The following is a 21,252-nucleotide window of genomic DNA, read 5'->3' on the forward strand; positions in this document are numbered from 1 at the left end:
AGAAATCAAGAGGCTGCTGATGGGAGGGAGTGGTTCCATTTAAAAATAAGAGCAGTGACTACTAGGAAGGTATTCTGCTCCTTTAGCTCTGTAGTAGTTAAAGAGAAAATCTCTTGCCTCCTGGGTGAAGCCCAGGCTTCCCAGGCTGAATTTAAAATTGGACACTGCCTAGCATGAGAGCCAAGAGTTTTAGATTAGCAGTTGAATCAAAGATTTCTCCTGTGTGGGTTCTGTTGCTCATTAAAGCCTTAGCGTTTCTTGGCTGTTGCCAACCTTTGTGTAAATTCTCCTGGGTTAGGTCCGTTTAAAGGGAAAATGTACATTCTATGAAGGGAAAGCATGTCTGAGTGGGTTCCCCAGTAATTTGTTTCAGAGATGCTTTGTCATGGTGACGTGTGTCTGACTCTGTGCGAATGTATTTGAAGCACCTGGTTGACCAGAAAAAAAATCTGAATTACAATTAATAGCTACGCAGAATAAATTTTACCTATATATAAAAGAGTCACATGCTTATGCTGCATGGGTATACATATTTGCATCCACAGATACCTACAGCCTCATGTGTGCAGGCACTGGCACATAGTCGTACAGCACGGAAACAATACACAAATGCTGTTGTATCAGCATGTATATTTGGACACTTCTAGTACCAAAGCAGGGCAAACAGTTTTGATTTTATGCTTGTCTTTATACTGTATGTGGGTTTGTGTGTGTGTTTGTCTGTTCATGTAGACCAGATGCTGCATTATAGTTTGTCTGAACATAATTATGCAAGCACTTCTTTTTTTGATTCTGACTATTAATATAAACCAAAGACTGAATTAAGATGAATAACTAGGATGTCTGTTTTGGTTTGACAACCCATTGGGGACAGTTTTCCTGTAATATATTTTTTACGGACTGATGCACTGTTTTAGCTGGATGCTGATTTGCAACCACTCCACTTAAGTTTGATTAGTTGCTTTATCCTGTTGTGTTGTCAGCAAACTGCCTAATCAATCGGATTGACATGTGGTGCGGGAATTGTTAATGAGCAGTGTTTAATCCTTGCTATGCAGCACACACCTGAGTTCTATTTAAAATTGTCTGCTTTGTTCAAACCTACAGAATGGTACTGGGCTCCTTCATTGTCACAAAATACCCTTTACATACAGAGGGCTCTGTGAGGAGGGTGTTACTAAAGCAATTCATCTCTTACTGGCAGAAGTGTGAAATTAATCACACAGGAATCTGTCAGGTGGTATTTGGGTCATCAGCTGTTAACAATTTTCTGTGCTTAGAGATGGGTGACAGAACAGCAGATTAAAAGACTCAGAGGTGATTTGCACTCCCTTGGGACAGCCATGTCTTGTATCTAGATGTGCAACATGTTGGAAGATCACAACCTTTTTCTTTTCTATAGTCTTTTAACCATTTTGTTTCCTTGTATTTTCCCCCTCACCTCAGTTTATTTTTATTAGAACTTTTGTCCCTCCACTATTGGTTGCTCTGTCTTAGGGCAGTTAGAACAGCACAGGAACAGACCATTTGGCCCACAATGTTGGTTCTTCATGATCCTGTATGGTTATAGAAACAAGATTGTACAGCATATAAGGAAGCCATTTATCCCACTTTGCTGTTGTTGGCTGTGCAATTAATCCCACTCTGTTCCTTTCACCTACCTTGCACATATCTCATGTTCAAGTATTTATCCAATTTCCTTCTGAAAGTCACTATTAAATCTGCTTACAGGCAGTGGACATCAAATCATGATATCTCACTGCTTAAAAAAGTCCTCTCCCCTTGATTCTTTCCCCAATTACGTTAACTCCTTGTCCTCTGATAACTGAGGTATTATTTGTACAATGCAGAATTCTAGTCATTGCTAAAAAAGTGGATGAAAACTATTAATACTCAACTGATCTCTAGAATAGAGGAATTTCCTTATGAGGAAAGATTAAGTAAATAGGACCATATGTCATAGAAACTGGAAATCCTGTTTCAGTTAAAGGATCTCCGACCTGAAACATTAACTCTGTTTCTCTTTCTACAGATGCTGCCTGACTTGCTGAGTATTTGTACCATTTTCTGCTTTTATTTCCGATTCCCAGCATCTGCAGTTTTAAAAAATTTCAATATTGCATGATGTTTAGTAAATGCAAGTCTGACATTGATAGATTATTGAATACCGTGGGGATTGAGGGGGAAGTGAAATAAAAGATCATCCATGATTTCAACGAATGGAGGAGTAGACTGAAGGCAAAAAAAGACTCCTTTTCTCATTCCTAACATTTATTAAATTCCTTGCATCAATATATAGGTAAGTTTACTTCCCCCTGCTATATGTGGACAAGGAAAGGGAAAATATCCAGGGTTTCCATTTCTTAATTGTTCTGTGGTCCATTTCTGGAGTTTGCATATGTCTGGCTATCAGAAAGGCATGTTGTCAGGCTTGATGTGCTCCCGTATTATGCATGTTTGGTGGTCATGCTCCAAGGCATCAACGTTTGTGGGAGAAATAGCCTTGCACTTAACATTAACAAAACACAGAACCGCTACCAAATTCCACCGCACAACACCATGCACTTAGGATAGCACTGAGAACCTCAAGTCCCTTACAGAGCATGAAGAAATCCAGTGTAAAAGGTGAAAGGAGCACACCAATTCACAACCCACCTCCCATGTCAAGTACTTCCTACTTCACTCGTGGAGGAATCTACAGATCCCACATCGGCCTCATCAGCCACCTCAGAAGCCACAAAACTGTAGTGGAAACAAGCCATTCTTGACCCTGATGGACTTCCAAAGAAGAAGAAGCTGCTCCCATAGTCAAACAGCCTGATAGTTGTGAAGAAAAACTATTTTGGATTATTGGTATCTATAAAATCACATGCTTGAAGAGGAGGAAGAAAAATGTCCTCCTGTGCCTCTAGGTGTGTTTGTGTTGCAACAGAGCTGTTGAAATGAGTCTCACTTGCCTTGCAGCACTCCTGAAGTATAAATGATCCAATCTACCTTATTCTAACTACAGCAGGGACTCGCTCATTCAATCCTGCCATCTGCTGTCAGAATCATAACCATTACTTGTGCTGAGCTAGAATCAAAATTGCTAATAAGCCATGTGTAGAAGTACAGTCATTCTACATCAATCAACCTCCAGTGGGTCTGGAAGAAGCCAGTAGCAGACCTGAAATCTAAAAATGGGGCAGTGGCATAAGGAAATCATCTGTTCCCCTCACTCCCTCAAGAACCGTAATGTGAAAGGCCCTTCTGATAGACTTATTCATTAGGCACAGATGCACAGTAAAAGCTGTTCAGGTTTTTTTTACCCCTTCTGTTGAAGGAGAGCCAAACCTGTTAAAAGGACATTTTCTGCTGATTTATATTGAAGATTTGTAGCTGCAATGAACTTTAACTTGTTTCAAGATGTTTTTCCCCACACTTAATTACTTGCACGCTTTATCCATTTCAGTGCTGTAATATTGCAAGTCTATTGTGATAGTATCAACTTTCTGCTTCTGACTGGTTATGCCTCTAATGCCTTTATCATTCTCTTTTTAATAAACCATCTATCTTCTCTAGTACCAAGTCTTTCTTTTCCCACTGCGACTGCACCCCCCCCCCCCCCCCCCCACCAAAAAGAACTCCCTGGAAACAATTGCACTAACATTTTTTGTCCAATTCCAATACACAATGTCCAGTGTACTGCTACCAGGCCAGTTCTTCCCCCATTGTTGTACTGAAGAAAAATCACACAAAGAGTTCAATGGTTTAGAATAGAAAGTATCCATAAATACAACTGGAGCTTCCTAACCAACAATGCCATGGACTACCTTCAACACGCAGATGGCAAAGAGTCAAGAAGGTGGGAGATTAGGATGAGTAATAAGTGCTGGCTTTGCCAATGATGTACATATCCCAAAAATATCCCACATGCTCCTTCGTTAGGGTTTAAAAGATTTCTTTTATATCACTTCTCTGACCGAATAGGAAAGATATCAATTCTGATATTCTGTTGTATCAATATAAAATCTGATCAAATCCAGTGCAAATCTGACAAATGTGCCCATATAAAATCAAGGGTGAATCATAGTTGGTGCTGGGTACACAACATGACCATAGATTTGCAGTACCCAGTCTGGATGTGATGGCTGTTACTCTTGTCTGTGGTTTTTGTAAGGGACAGCCAAAGGTTCTGTGTGTTGTATCCATTGGTGGTATTGTCACTCCAGTAGTTCAATCAGTATCGCCAAGATTGCAGTAGGTTTTGTTCAGCCAGAAGGGCAAGCGTGTCTCAAACAAACTGCTTGAGCTGGCAGTGCTCAATCGTACTCTTAAACTCAGCCTCTCTACTAAATAACTCCTAAGCACCAAGTCACCTTGAGGCAAACAATGCATTTAATAGAAAGGCCTCCTTAATAAAACAATGCACAGAAGATTTACTGTGGCTTGGTGACAGAAAATGAGAGTTGTGTCTGATAACTAAAAGTTGCAGTCTACATTTGGGGATGAAAATAATTACTTCATTCCTTGCAATATTTTAAGTCCACCCATTGAAGGTGTATTGCCAACAGTTCTCAAATGGGCCACTGAGTTGGTAAGTTTTATTACATTAAAGTTACCAATCAATGCAGTTTGTTTGCTTAATGGGTAATTTTTTTATTATTCAGTGCACTGGCAATTTATATTATGTATGTTGTATTATGGTATTTTGTATAGCGGGTCAAAAGAGTAATGGCTCTTAATGTGAGGCTCTTAATCTGGATGCAAGTCATTCCTTCCCCTGCAGATAAATCAGCTTTACAAGCCCCCATGTGTTCTTTCTTCCGGCACACCAGCAACTTCTGTACTCAACCCCTCCATTCTACGTGCGTCCTTTAACTACCCTTTTGTCTGGCAAAAATGAAGGGAGGGTTAAGATCAGGCCAAGTGGACTCTGTGGACCATTAATTTGCTCTGTTTTGAGTGTACCAGCTTCAAAGCCAGCTCAGATCACTGTTGGCAAATAAGGTGAGTGGGCAAAGAAAGGCTGGAAAAAAAGCTTCTTGAAAAGGCCCTAGTGGGTCAGGAGGAGGTGCGTGTGGTTCCAAGCCTCCTAAAGCTCTCAGTAAGGTATCTTTGAGCATCTGCTGTCCTGGCTTCGCTCACCCCTTTGGAGCTGGAGCCAGTAGTTAAAGCTGAAGACCATCATCTACTTGAGACGTCATATCAAGTCCTCTCTTCTCAGGCATAAGCAAGCTATTTTGAAGAAGTGTAATCTCCTGGTTCAGGTAGTTGAAGACACGCCTATCAATGATAAAATGATTAAATTCCAAGATGATCAAGTTGAGGCTAGATTTACCCCCTTGATCTCTGAATTTAACCACTTTACCATCAGTAGCATGTCTTCGACTATCTAAACTCTGGAACTTCTAAACCTCCCTGCCTCCCTCACTTAAATAGCTTACCTGATTACTCTCTCACTGTTTGTGAGAGCTTCCTGTATTTCATAGATTAGGCATTGACTGGGCTTCAAAAGTAATCCATTGTTTTTAACGTGCTTTGGGATGTCCTGATGTATTGAAAACCATTATTGCAATGCAAATTTATTTGTTCTATGTTTAGCATATTCCTTCCAATTCCCAGGGATCGTTTCTTGAAGATTGTTCCACCATCTCTAAACCTTTATCATTTTTTGAAAGGTTACTGTGTAAAAATTAATTGTAGATGCCTAACTGTTCTTGGAGTGGGCACTTCCATTGCATGAAGCTTCAGACATTCCATTATTGTAGCTTTAAAGTTATAGCTCTGTGATAATCAGTGCCTATTACTGCAATAATTACTACTTAGCAACATGATGTGTGCATTAAATTTGATTTGAGGAGTTTTGACTTCATGTTCATCCAAAGTATGTGAAAAGTTGTAAAATTTTTTTGTTGAGACTGAGGTGTAAAGAGGGCAGAACATACATGAGGAAAATTAAAGTCTTTCCTTTTCAAGTTGAATATGGTCTGTGTTTTAAATTTGGTGTAATAATCTTGGGAAGTGTTGTGAATCTGTTGTTGGCCACTGAAACAGCAACTTCTGTTTGTATCTGCATTCTTGAAGTTTGGGAGTTACCAAGGAAAATTGAATATAAAGCAAGTAAAGGGAATATCTGGGCAGATAACCTAGCTCAGAAAAAGAGAGAGGGTTTATGAAGTAACTTGAAGAAAGAGAGGCAGCTGCAGTCCTGGTGAAGGTACTCCTACAATTCTATTGGATTTGGAGTTACAAAATTTGGACCTGGCAACATATTTTCAAATCAGAATAGATTGTGAGGGGAAACTGGAGAGGGTAGTATTCTCATATGCCAGCTGCTCATGCCCTTGGCAGTTGAGGTTTCAGGTTTGGAAGATATTTTCGGAGTGATAACGAAAAAACTGTGGTGCACTTTGTAGATTTTGTACACTGCAGCCACTGTGTGCCAGTGGTGGAGGGAGTGAAGATTTAGGATGATTTAGTGTGCCACTCTGCTGGGTCGTTTTGTTTTAAATGGTGTGGAGCTTCTTGAGAGTTTGGAGATGCACTCATCCACGCAAATGGAGAGTATTCCATCACACTCCTGAATTGTGCCACTTAGGCAGTATATGGTAGGGCACCAAGGAATGTTAATGAACACAGAGATCTAGGGGTCCAACTCCACAGATCCCTGAAAGTAGCAACACGTGGATAAGGTGGTGAAGAAGGTACATGATATGCTTGCCTTCATAGGTTGGGGTATAGAGTATAAGAATTGGGATGTTACATTGCAACTTTACAAAACACTGAATAGGTTGCACTTGGAGTATTGTGTGCAGTTCTACTCGCAATATTGTAGGAAGGATGTGATTGTGCTGGAGGTAGTGCAGTGGAGATTCATTGGGATGTTGCCTGGATAGGGGGAATTTAGTTATGGGGAGAGATCAGATAACCTGGGCTTGTTTTCTCTGGAGGACAGGGTGTTTGAGGGGATGACATAGAAGTATATAAGGTTATGAGAGGCATTGATAAGAGTAGATGGTCTAAATCTTTTTCCCATGTTAGCGGTGTCAAAAACAAGAGGGCATAGTTTTAAGATGAAAGGTAGGAGCTTTATAGGGGATCTGAGGGATAAGTTTTTTTTAGCACATAGTAGTTGCTGTCTGCTGCCTGAGGAGGTAGTAGAATCAGATGCAATTACTACATTTAAGAGGCATTTAGACAGACAATTAAACAGGCAAGGCATAGGAAGATACAGTCCTAAATGGGCAAATGGGATTTATATAGATTGGCAAAAAGGTCAGCATGGATGTGGTTGTCTGAAGGGCCTGTTTCTGTGCTGTCCCACTCTATGACTATATGGTGGATAGTCTTGGGCAAGTCACCTGTCCTAGGTATCTAACCTATGATTTCCTCTTGTGGTCACCATTTTTATCTGGCTGGCCCAGTGGAATTTCTGGTCTCTGGTGATCCTCAGGATGTTGTTGGTGTGGGACTTGGCAATGGTAGTACCATTGAATGTCAAGGGTAGGTGGTTAGACTCTCTCTTGTTGGAGGTGGTCATTGCCTGACACTTCTGTGGTGCAAATCTTAACTTCCACTTATCAGCCCATGCCTGAGTAGAACATAGAACAGTACAGCACAATACAGGCCCTTCGGCCCACAATGTTGTGCCGATCTTTAAACCACTCCTAAGTCTATCTAACCCCTTCCTCCCACATATCCCTCTATTTTAAATTCCTGCATATACTTATTTAGCAATCTCTTGAATTTAACCAATGTTCCTGCCTCCACCACCGTCCCAGGCAGTGCATTCCATGCCCCAACCACTCTCTGGGTAAAAAACCTTCCTCTGATATTTCCCTTGAACTTCCCACCCATTACTTTAAAGCCGTGCCATCTTGTATTGATCATTGGTGCCCTGGGAAAGAGGCACTGGCTGCCTACTCTATCTATTCCTCTTAATATTTTGTACACCTCTATCATGTCTCCTCTCATCCTCCTTCTCTCCAAAGAGTAAAGCCCCAGCTCCCTTAGTCTCTCCTCATAATACATAATCTCTAAACCAGGCAGAATCCTGGTAAATCTCCTCTGCATCCTTTCCAACGCTTCCACATCCTTCCTATAATGAGGCAACCAGAGCTGGACACAGTACTTTAAGTGTGGTCTAACCAGAGTTTTATAGAGCTGCATCATTACCTCGCGGCTCTTAAACTCGATCCCTTGACTTATGAAAGCTAACAGCCATGAGCTTTCTTAACTACCTTATCCACCTGTGAGGCAACTTTCAGGGATCTGTGGATATGGGCCCTGTCGTCTAAACAATGCTGTATGCTGGTATGGACTGCTTCATTTGCTGAGGAGTTGAGAATGGAATAGAACATTGTGCAATCATTAGTGAACATCTCTGTATCTCTGACCTTATGGTGGAAAGAAGGTCATTGCTGAAGCATCTCAAGATCGGCCCTGAGGAACTCCTGCAATGATGTCCTCGGCTGGGGTAAGAGCCATATCCACCTTTCTTTTGGGTATGTTTCCCACCATTGGTATGTTATATCCCTTGACATCCTAGACTTTAGTTGTACCAGGGCTGTTTGATGCCACGTTTGGTCAAATGCCATCTTGATGTTAAGGGCAGTTATTCATACCTCAACTCTAGAATTCAGCTCCTTAATTGGTTTAGACCAAGACCATGTTGAAGACTGGAGCCAAATGGTCCTGGTGATATTGAAACTGGGCATCAGTGAGTAAATGCTGATGGTACCTTCCATTACATTGCTGATGATTGAGAATAGATTTTTAGGCAGTAATTAACTGGATTGGATTCATCCTATTTTTAGTCAAAAGGGCAATTTTCCACATTGTTGGGTAGATGCCACTATTGTAACTGCACTGAAATGGCTAGAAGTGTTTCTGGAGTGCAGATCCTCATTGCTGAAGGTATGTTACACTTACTTTCATTCTCTTTCTGCATGAGTATGAAGAACTTCACCTGGGTGAGTAGTAGAAAACTGGCCGCATCCATTAAGCTACTGAAACATGCTTCAGCGACTTTTGGAGGGAGGGATGAAGGGAAGAAAGTTGGCACTAAAGAAAAGCCCTGTGAGAAGCTAGATGCTCCATTATTATCAGAGCAATCAAACAAATGAGCTGGTGCAGGAAAGTCTGAAGTTAACCCATCCGGCTACACAATTCCACACAAGTGGAAGAATGGAGCATCTTTGGACATGTTTAATGTACAACCTGCTACTCAATGAATTAAGTTACATCACATGCAGTAATTGCAAAAATTGTAGTGTTTTGTTTGGTCTTGTAGGTTTCATTTCTTTTATCGTCATCATATTCTGCTGAAATTAATGGTTTGATTTAGCTTTGGCCAGAATTCCATTTAACAGCTGATCAGAAACAAAATCTTTTAAGAAAGGTATTTGAGCTGTAACCAGTTATTCTGATTATACCTCTGATTTATTTTTTTAGCTGTAGCTGAGGTGAAACTGCGAGAGGATCAGTATACTCTGGACCATATGCGTGTTTTTGGCATGTACAATTATCTGCACTGTGATAGGTGGTATCAAGACAGTGTCTATTATGTTGATCAACATGAGAGAGTAATGCACCTGGCTGTCACATTGGTAAGTTCATCTTATTTGTGTTTATTTTTTTAACAACTGGAAGTATATATGTTGTAAGTTTGTAAAGTATGAGAAACTTAACCTCCATAAAGAGTTCAAACAACTCTTTTGTAGGAAAAGTAGACAAGATAGAGCTGAATTTGATTGAAATTGAGTTGTTACAGTTGATACATCTTAAACCAGTAATTTTCTATCTTTGGGCACGAAGGGAAATCTGCAGCACTTGGTTTTAAAGTAAAAATTTCATAGTGTATCTTTTCCTATAGTTTTACTAATCATAAGTGTGACAGTATATTTTCTCCTTTTCATTCTCTGTTGTAACTAATGTGAGCAAGTGTGCCATCTCAGATCTGGAAGACCATTTAATCATCATCAGAGAACTTCAATTAATTCAGATATCAGACTGAACTTTCCCCTCTCCCTTATTCTTTGTTCTTCTTATGTGACAGTCCTGCCATCCCAGGAATTATTCTGGTGAACATTCAATACACTCCCTCTATAGCAAGTATATCTTTTCTCAGATGAGGAATGCATGCGATACTTCAATTATGGTCTCACCAAGGCTCTGAATAATTGTAGCAAGTCATCTTTCCTCCTCCTGCAAGTCAGCCAGAATCTGTGGAAAGAAAAACAGAGTTAATACTATTCTTTGATTTCCAACATCTGCAGTTGACTTAATTTTCATCTTTCCTGCTATGCTTAAATTCTCTTGCTATAAAGACCAGACACCTTAACTGCTTGCTTCACCTGCGTATTGCCTTCAGTGACTGGTATACAAGTTCACCCAGATCCCTTTATATATTGGCTCTCAAGGAGTGTATAAAATATGTTTTCTAGATCACAATCTGATCTAGAAAATAATTCTGATACACTCCATGAGTTTGCCCTCCTCACTGTACTGCTAATTTGGTTAAGCACTCTCTATATGGATTAAAGTTTCTGTTAGATCTGGAGATGATGTTGTCCAGAAGTTTCTTTGGAAGTCAAGAATGAGGTGCAAATCTTATGGTTACAGCCTCTTTATTAGATACTCATCAAAATATAGGTCAGACAGTACCAGCTTGTACTAGCAAGCGAGGCAAGTAAAATTAAGTAACAAAGAAACTGGCCTCATTCTCTTCCTTTATACTGTAAACTGATCTAAGCTGGTTAGATAAGGGACTCTGTTAACAGCTTGTGAAAAGGTACTGTCTGAGTTACTCTTCAGTTTTGCAGACAAAGAAACTACAGAAGTAGAAAGCCAAATATACTACAAGTTACTAAAAGTTTACAAACAGATGATTATACAAACATATAAGCAAGTGTAAAGAAAGCTAAAACTACGGGAAAAAACATGAGAAACAACAATCTGAACCCTAATCCAACATTTTCCATGATTTCACAAGATCACAAGACAAAGGAGCAGAAGTAGGCCATTTGGCCCATAATTGTATTAGAGTCATAGAGTGTGGATACAGGCCCTTCGGCCCATTGAGTCCATGCTGACCAGTTCCACCTAGTTAGTCCCAATTTCCTGTGTTAGGCGCTTATCCCTCTTGCCTCCCCCCTTCCACGTACCTATCTCAGTGCTTCTTAAATGATACTATTGTACCTGCCTCAACCACTTCCTCTGGCAGCTCATTCCATATATTCACTACCCTCTGCATGAAAAAGTTGCCCCTTAGGTCCGTTTTAAATCTTTCCCCTCTCACCTTAAATCCATGCCCTCTCATTTTGGACTCCCCTACCCTGGGAAAAAGACTGTTACCATCCACCTTATCTATGCCCCTCATAATTTTAAGCACTTCTAAAAGGTTGCCTGAGAATAAAGACCTAGCCTTGCCAATCTCTCCCTATAACTTGGGTTCTCTAGTCCTGGCAACACCCTCATAAATCTTTTCTGCGCTCTTTCCAGTTTAACCACAGCTTTCCCATAACAGGGTGACCAAAACTGTACACAGTACTCCATGTGGCCTGCAACATAATGTCCCAACTCCTATACTCAGTGGCCTGATTGATGAAGGCCAGCATGCTAAATGACTTTTTCATTATCCTGTCTACCTGTGACGCCGCTTTCAATGAACCATGCATTTGTACTCCTAGGTCTCTTTGTTCCATTACACTCCCCAGTGCTCTACCATTCATAGTATAAGCCCTACTCTGGTTTGACTTTCCAACATGCACCACCTCACACTTATCTGTATTGAAATCTATTTGCCACTCCTCAGCTCACTTCCCTAACTGATCAAGATCTCCCCATAATCTATGATAACTTTCTTCACTATCAGCAACACCTGCTAATTTCATGTCATCTGCAAACTTGCCGATCAAGCCTTGTGCGTTCGCATCAAAGTTATTTATATAAATAGTGAATAACGGGGGTCCCAACACCGAGCCCTGCAGTACACCACTAGTCACCATTTCCCTTCTGAGAAACAACCTTCAACCACCACCCTCTGCTTCCTACCTCTGAGCCAATTTTGAATATTAATCTTGTTAAATGCACTTCCAGGTTCCTGATTTATTCTCTGATGTTTAGGTCCATACACTTTTTCTGCCATTTTCTGATTAGAAAATTTATCAGATCATAGAATTGTGTATATCCAGACGTTCATCATTTTGTTACTACGTTCCCGGCTATTGCTCTATTTTTCAAACAATACTTCCTGCTTTAGAGAACTTTTATTTTTGAATTGTTTGCTTATTTGCTCCCATGTCCCTGGATCTGAACTCTCCCATGTATCTTTTGAATTAAGACATTCTGAAAATTCAAGTAAATTTCACCGTGGAGCTTTTGCTCTGGTTCAGTGGAAGTAGTTTGTTCAGTGAGATCATTCCCCTACCACATATCTGTGAGCTATTTCAAGTTCAAGCTACACGCTCATCATTTCCCAGAAAGATTATCTGGTCATTTTTGCATTGTTTATGGGAGCTTGCTGAGTGCAATTTGATTGTTGTGGCTTCCACATTATAATATTGACTCTGAAGCACATATAAAGGTAGGGATCAATGCTGCCCTGTAGATAACAATATTTGCACCAGGTCTGAGGTTTTGACCTTTAGATACCCCTTTCCTCAAATGATCTAAGGTTGTGCTGGTAAGTTTCATCATTGATATCTGGCTTTGCCGAGAGGTGGCTCCTGAAATATGGGAAGCAGTCCATATTTTCTGGGATCTCGCTGTGAGTTTTTGTTGTTGGATGCAGTGTGGTGCTGCAGAGGCAGTTTGGTGAAGAATGTTGAACTGGAATGTTGAACATTCACTGGAAGAATATGCAAACCAATGTCAGCATCCTCTCGAGGCCAGCATCCCCAGGGTTAAAGCCCCAGTTGCACTCAATTGACTATGCCTGGGGGAGGGGGAGGGGGCATGTTGCTTATATGCTTGATGTTAGACTGCTGAAACAAACATTTGTTCTGACCTCTGTCTTGGGAAAAGATTACCAGGCAACAGAGAAGAGGATTCAAGATTGTGCTGAATGCCCTTGTGAAGAAATGCAACATCTCCACCGACTCCTGGGAATCTCTGGCCCATGGGCACTCAAAGTGGAGAATGGAGTATTCAGGAGGAAAAACACCATGATGCTGGAGGAACTCAGCAGGCTAGGCAGCATCTGTGGAGAAAAGCAGGCGGTCAACGTTTCGGGTCAGGACCCTTCTTTCGGACTGAAGATGGGAGAAGGGGAAGCCCAGTACATAGGAGGGAAAAGCAGAGCAAAAGAGGGGAGGTGGGGTGGGCACAAGGTGGTGATAGGTAGATGCAGGTAAGAGATAATGATAGGCAGGTGTGGGGGAGGAGGGGAGAGCAGATTCACCAGGGGATGGGTCAAAGGTAAGGAGAGAAAAAAAGGAGGGGGTAGAAAAAATAGAGAGGCTAGGAAAGGGAAGTTAAGAAGAAGCATGGGGGGGGGTGGAATTACTTACAGTGGGAGAATTTAGTGTTCATGCAGTTAAGCTGCAAAGTTCCAAGATGGAAAATGAGGTGCTGGTCCTCCAGTTTGCGCTTTGAATTTCGCCGCACATTCCTCTACCTTGCAGAGGCCAGACGCTAACTTTCGGACACTTCCTCCTACTTACTCCTGAACCATGACCCCACCAAGGACCACCAGGACATTATCTCCCGCACCATCACTGACCTCATCACCTCGGGAGATCTCCCCCCACAGCTACCAACATGATAGTCCCGCAACCTAGGACTGCCTGCTTCTATCTCCTCCCCAAAATCCACAAGATGGACTGTCCTGGCAGACCTGTTGTCTCCACATGCTCTTACCCCATGGAGCTTGTATCCTCGTACCTGAACACTATCCTGTTTCCCCAGTCCAATCCCTCCCCACTTATGTTCATGACACATCACACGCTCTCCAACTCTTCCATAGCTTTAAGTTCTCCGGCATGCACAACCTCATCTTCACCATGGACGTCCAGTCCCTATACACCTCCATTTCCCATCATGATCACCCTCCGTTTCTTTCTTGACCAGAGACAGAACAGTCCCCTTCCACTCATGGCCTCCTCCACTGCCAGGAGAGTTCCAAACGCACACTGGAGGAACAGCATCTCATTTTCCATCTTGGAACCTCGCAGTAAAACGGCATGAACATTGAATTCTCCCGCTTTAAGTAATCCCCACACCCCTTCCCCACACCCCCCCAACCATGCTTCTTTTTCTTCCCTTTCCTAGCCTATCTCTCTTTTTTCTAGCCCCCCTTTTTTTGTCTCTGTCCTTACCTTTGACCCATCCCTCAGTGGATCTGCTCCCCCGCACCTGCTTTGCACTACCTCTTACCTGCATCTACCTATCACCACCTTGTGCTCACCCTGCCCCATCCCCCCTCTTGTGTCAACCTATCACTGCTCTGCTTTTCCCTCCTATATTTTAGGCTTCCCCTTTTCGTATCAGCCCTGAAGAAGGGTCCTGACCCAAAATGTTGACTGTCTGCTTTTCTCCATGGGTGCTGCCTGGCCTGCTGAGTTCCTCCAGCATCATAGTGTTTTTCCTCTAGATTCCAGCATCTGCAGTCCTTTGTTTCTCCAGTATTCAGAAGGGTAGTGAAAACCTTGAGTGTCTATGTAAGTGGTGGATCGAGTGCACCACCTCACAAACAACACTCCCAACCTATTAATCACCTCTTCATGATGGTGCCCCTTTAGTCCATGTCCCCTCTCTAACTTTGTTCAACACCCTACACTGCATTGGGGGAATTGAATAATTTTCCTTTCATTTTCTCAAGTGCCAATGTCTGTATAGATCAAATGAAGTTCCCTTTCATCTGAATTTTGTGGCTGTATCAACCAAGCTTAGCAGTATCTGACTCATGAAAATTTGAGTCCAGATTCAACATGCCACCTCTTCTGTCCGTGACGGATGGTAGGGTTGAATGTTGATAATGCTGTGGATTTCCAAAGAAATGCAGGGACGTCTCTTTGTGGTCTTGTTAACATTCTTCTCTCAGCCCGTGCCATCAATAAATGAGCATAGAAACATCGAAAAACCTACAGCACAATTCAGGCCCTTCGGCCCACAAAGCTGTGCCAAACATGTCCCTACCCTAGAAATTACTAGGCTTACCCATAGCCCTCTATTTTTCTCAGCTCCATGTACCTATCTAACAGTCTCTTAAAAGACCCTACCGTATCTGCCTCCACCACCGTTGCCGGCAGCCCATTCCACACACTCACCACTCTCTGAGTAAAAAAACTTACCCCTGACATCTCCTCTATACCTACTCCCCAGCACCTTAAACCTATGTCCTCTTGTGGCCACCATTTCAGCCCTGGGGAAAAGCTTCTGACTATCCACCCGATCAATGCCTCTCATCATCTTATATACCTCTATCAGGTCCCCCTGCATCCTTCGTCGCTCCAAGGAGAAAAGGCCGAGTTCCCTCAACCTGCTTTCATAAGGCATGCTCCGCATTCCAGGCAGCATCCTTGTAAATCTCCTCTGCACCCTTTCTATGGCTTCCACATCCTTCCTGTAGTGAGGCGACCAGAACTGAGCACGGTGCTCTAAGTGGGGTCTGACCAGGGTCCTATATAGCTGCAACAATACCTCTCGGCTCCTAAATTCAATTCCACAATTGATGAAGGACAATACACCATATGTCTTCTTAACCACAGAGTCAACCTGCGCAGCCGCTTTGAGCATCCTATGGACTCGGACCCCAAGATCCCTCTGATCCTCCACACTGCCAAGAGTCCTACCATTAATACTATATTCTGCCATCATATTTGACCCACCAAAATGAACCACTTCACACTTATCTGGGTGGAACTGCATCTGCCACTCCTCAGCCCAACTTTGCATCCTATCTATGTCCCGCTGTAACCTCTGACAGCCCTCTATACTATCCACAACACCTCCAACCTTTGTGTCATCCACAAACTTACTAACCCATCCCTCCACTTCCTCATCTTGGTTGTTTATAAAAATCACAAAGAGTAAGGGTCCCAGAACAGATCCCTGAGGTACACTGGTCATCAACCTCCATGCAGAATATGACTCTTCAACAACCACTCTTTGCCTTCTGTGGGCCAGCCAGTTCTGGATCCACATTGCAATGCCCCCTCGGATCCCATGCCTCCTTACTTTCTCAATAAACCTTGCATGGGGTACCTTATCAAATGCCTTGCTGAAATCTATATACACTACATCTACTGCTCTCCCTTCATCGATGTGTTTAGTCACATCCTCAAAAAATTCAATCAGGCTCGTAAGGCAGGACCTGCCCTTGACAAAGCCATGCTGACTATTCCTAATCATATTGTACCTCTCCAAATGTTCATAAATCCTGCCTCTCAGGATCTTCTCCATCAGCTTATCAACCACTGAGGTAAGACTCACTGGTCTATAATATCCTGGGCTATCTCTACTCCCTTTCTTGAATAGGGGAACAACATCCACAACCCTCCAATCTTCTGGTACCTCTCCCCTCTCCGTCGATGACGCAAAGTTCATCGTCAGAGGCTCCGCAATCTCCTCCCTCGCCTCCCACAGCAGCCTGGGGTATATCTCATCCAGTCCTGGCGACTTATCCAACTTGGTGCTTTCCAAAAGTTCCAGCACCTCCTCTTTCCTAATATCTACATGCTCAAGCTTTTCAGCCAGCTGCAAGTCCTCACTATAATCCCCCAGATCTTTTTCCATAGTGAATACTGATGTAAAGTATTCATTAAGTACCTCCGCTATTTCTTCCGGATCCATACACACTTTCCCACTGCTGCACTGGATAGGCCCTATTCTTTCGCATCTTATCCTCTTGCTCCTCACATACTTGTAGAATACCTTGGGGTTTTCCTTAATCCTGCCCACCAAGGCCTTCTCATGTCCCCTTCTGGCTCTCCTAATTACCTTCTTAAGCTCCTTCCTGTTAGCCTTATACTCTTCCAGATCTCTAACATTACCTAGCTCTCTGTACCTTTTGTAAGCTTTTCTTTTCCTTTTGACTAGATTTATTATAGCCTTTGTACACCACGGTTCCTGTATCCTCTCTTGACTCCCCTGTCTCATTGGAACATGCCTATGCAGAACTCCACACAAATATCCCCTGAATATTTGCCACATTTCTTCTATACTTTTCCCTGAGAACATCTGTTCCCAATTTAATCTTCCAATTTCCTGCCTGAGAACCTCATAATTCCCTTTACTCCAAGTAAACGCCTTTCTAGTCTGTCTGTTCCTATCTCTCTCCAGTGCTATCGTAAAGGAGATAGAATTATGATCACTATCTCCAAAATGCTCACCCACAGAGGTCTGACACCTGACCAGGTTCATTTCCCAATACCAAATCAAGCACAGCCTCTCCTCTTGTAGGCCTATCTACATATTGTGTCAAGAACCCTTCCTGAACACACTTAACAAACTCCACCGCTTCTAAACCCCTCACTGTCTGGAGATGCCAATCGATGTTGGGGAAATTAAAATCTCCCATCATAATAACTCTGTTGCTATCACACCTTTCTTGGACCTGCTTCCCTACCTGCTCTTCAATATCCCTGTTACTATTGGGCGGCCTATAAAAAACGCCCATTAAAGTTATTGACCCTTTCTGTTCCTAACCTCCACCCACAGACTCCGTAGACAGTCCCTCCATGACATCCACCTTTTCTGCAGCCATGACACTATCTCTGATCAACAGTGCCACTCCCCCACCTCTTCTGCCTCCCTCCCTGTCCTTTCTGAAACATCTAAAACTTGAAGCAGTCATTCCAGTCCCTGAGCCATCCAAGTTTCTGTAATGGCCACCACATCGTAGCTCCAAGTATTTATCCAAGCTCTAAGCTCATCCGCCTTGTTCACAATACTCCTTGCGTTAAAATAGACATATCTCAAACCGGTCTGAGCACGTCCCTTCTTTATCACCTGCCTATCTTCCCTCTCGTACCTACTACTAGCTTTCTCTATTTGAGAGCCAGACATCTCTTCCCCAGTCTCTCCAGTTAGGATCCCACCCCCAAACAATTCTAGCTTAAACTCCCCCCAGTAGCCTTAGCAAACCTCCCCGCCAGGATATTGGTCTCCCTGGGATTCAAGTGCAACCCGTCCTCTTTGTACAGGCCGTACCTGCCCCAAAAGAGGCCCCAATGATCCAGAAATCTGAATCCCTGCTCCTTACTCCAATCCCTCAGCCACGCATTTAACCTCCTCCTCATTCTATTCCTATACCCACTGTCACTTGGCACAGGCAGTAATCCTGAAATTACTACCTTTGAAGTCCTGCTTCTCAACTTCCTTCCTAACTCCCTATAGTCTTTTTTCAGGACCTCATTCCTGTCCCTACCCATGTCGTTGGTACCAATATGTACCATGACCTCTGGCTGTTCTCCCTCCCTCTGCAGGATATCTTGGACGCGATCTGAAACATCCCGGACCCTGGCACCTGGGAGGCAAACTACCATCCGAGTTTCTTTCCTGCGTCCACAGAATCGCTTGTCTGCCCACCTAACTATAGAGTCCCCTATCACTACTGCCCTCCTCTCTCCTTCCCTACCCTTCTGAGCCACAGGGCCAGGCTCTGTGCCAGAGACGCTGCCACTGTTGCTTCCCCCAAGTAGGCTGTCTCCCCCAACAGTACTCAAGAAGGAGTACTTATTGTCAAGGGGTACAGCCACAGGGGTACTCTGTAGTACCTGACTCTTCCCCTTCCCCCTCCTGACTGTGACCCACTTGCCTGACTCCCGTGGCCCCGGTGTGACCACCTGCTTATAACTCCTTTCTATCACCTCGTTCTCCCTGATCAGACGAAGGTCATCGAGCTACATCTCCAATTCCCTAACTCGGTCCCTTAGGAGCAGCAGCTCGACACACCGGGTGCAGATGTAGCCTTCCTGGAGGCAGGGAGACTCCGGGAACTCCCACATCTGACACCGAGTACAGGAAACTGCACTCATACTCCTTCCTTTACTCAAGTCACCTACCTTTCCTTGCCCCTTTACGCCTAAGCCCCTTGAGCCAAAGCCCAACCACTCTGCTCCCTTTCACTCCGCTGCCTGTTCTGACACTACCCACTGGATATGGTGGTTTGCTTTTTAAACTGCCCGTGCTTTACCTGCTGACGTCACGCACCTGCACAGTCCTGGCCCCACTATTCCCGATGAGAATTTATTAAAAAAAAACTTAGAAAAAAAATGATCTGTTCCGAAATCCCGAGGCCTGCTGAAGCGAAACCAACGAAACCTCAAGTTTTTTTTCACCCGCTTTTTAAACTGCCCGTGCTTTACCTGCTGACGTCACGTGCCTGTGCAGTCCTGCCCCCACTATTCCCGATGAGAAGTTATTTAAAAAAAACTTATATAAAAAAAACTTATCTGTTCCGAAGTCCCGAGGCCTGCCAAGACGAAACCAGTGAAGCCATGATGGGTAGTGGTCACCTGATTGCTGTAGGATCTTGCTGCATAGCAGATTGCTTCAATGTCTACTTAATGAAACCACTCAACCTCTGATCAGACACTATGGAAAGGCAAAGGTACTGTAGCTGCAGAAAGTGTTGATTCTAAAGCATTTTAGATTAATGAGAATATATAAAAATGGGCAAAAGGCATTAGAGCTGAGTAATGCACCAAGTGTAACCGGGAAAATCATTAGGCCTGTACAGTTGGAAGGGCTTGAATAATATGCTATTAAATTGTGATAGATGCTGGAAAAAATCAATTTGATCAATTTATTAATCATTCTGTATTCCCGAGAAAAAAATGTATGAATTCTGATTGTCTAAAATTATTTAGAGGTAGTTTCCCTTCTTCATGGATGGAGAAGTTAAATGCAATTGCAGCATTTGTTGTATCAGAATGAAGGATAAATTGTCAAAAGCTCGAGTCAAATGACATGAATAATAGACAAAAACAATTAGCTTACATTAAACACACTTTTCAATGCTTATTTACACATCTCTCTGTGGCATTACTCCCACTTATCATGTACACTAGTCCATTTCATTAACGCTCTCAGATTTCTGTTCCCATCCAATTCTGTTCTTTTGTTCATCCTCATTTTTTTATTGCTCCACTATAATGGCCACTCTCAGCTGCCACACCCACTTGCTCTGGAAATTCTTCCCCTTCACTGTTTCTGTTTTAAGACCTACCTCATTAACCACCTCTTGTCATACTTGGTCATGCTTTTGGTGGCACTCTCCCCTAACAGTCAAACTGGCTCTCCTGGCTTTTTATTCTTTATTAACAGCAACACCTAAACCAGGCATTAAACAGTGTCCTCTGTGCAGAATTCACCACAGACCCTGCAGACCCCATCCATTTCAGAAGTTCTCAAGTATGCCAGCAGACAATGTGTACTGCTGACATGATGGTAGCTTACAAAGAGTGGCCTCGGGTGGCTGTCGGTATAAATGGGCCTACCTATGGCCTGCTGCCAGGCCACCTTGGCCAGATGCAGAAGTGGAACCATGAGGATTTCTCTACTACAATCCACTAGTGCTCCCCTCCCCCTACCTACATTTGGTGACCAAGACCCAAGACTGGGATCGTTGGTTGGGTTGAAGTGCAACCAGAGCTTGAGATACACCCCCCTCCTGTGTTAAATATTCACTCAGGGCTGCCGACTCACGATCTGTAGAGACATGGAACACAGAATTGACCAGGTGGCTTGGGGTTTGTGAATCAGCCTATAAATCTATTGTACATGATTTCCCTGCACAATGTTCTCCACCCAGCTCCCAGTGTAAAGGGGCAGGACAGCTGCTCTGTGGACCATTCCTCTGTACCAGGTGGCAGAATGGACTGCCAGGGTGTATTTTGATGGTAGGTGAGGAAAGGGATAGTGTCAAATTGCACAGAGGGTCTTTCTAAGAGACACATTATCTGGGACAGGTTTCCAAGGGCATTTTCAGGCCAGGGTTCAATGAGTAACTGAATGTAGTGTCCAGATGCATGCTCTCTGGAAGGATGCCCTACATACAGGCATCTCTGCAGGCTCCAAAGGTGGAGAGTTGGAACCTGGGTACAGACACACTGCGGGCAGTTGTTCTGCTGTCACCATCACCAAGGGCAATTATTCTGCCATTGCCTGACTGTCACCATCATTGAGGGTGGTTGTCCTGCCATCCTTGTCACTGACTGTGCACCCTCAGTGATGGCATGCTGTCTGGCTGTCACCATCAGTCCTACTACCACTGTTAAGCAGTATGTCCTGCTGCTGACAATGTTAATGATATTGCAGTCTTGA

The 21,252-nt window shown here is 43.2% G+C and overlaps 1 protein-coding gene across 2 annotated transcripts in view; it reads left to right on the forward strand.

The window, feature by feature from the left end:
• Positions 1-21,252, forward strand: part of nudcd1 (NudC domain containing 1) — a 92,594-nt gene that overhangs the window by 7,248 nt on the left and 64,094 nt on the right. The window contains exon 2 of one of the 2 annotated variants that reach the window (XM_052023186.1): positions 9,436-9,590. The exons of the other annotated variant lie outside the window; for it this stretch is intronic. Coding sequence (XP_051879146.1) covers positions 9,436-9,590 — 155 coding nt within the window. The remainder of the gene's footprint in view (positions 1-9,435; positions 9,591-21,252) is intronic. 2 annotated transcript variants of the gene reach the window in all.

The sequence above is a fragment of the Pristis pectinata genome, chromosome 9 (genome assembly GCF_009764475.1).
Source record: "Pristis pectinata isolate sPriPec2 chromosome 9, sPriPec2.1.pri, whole genome shotgun sequence".
Classification (NCBI taxonomy): domain Eukaryota; kingdom Metazoa; phylum Chordata; class Chondrichthyes; order Rhinopristiformes; family Pristidae; genus Pristis; species Pristis pectinata.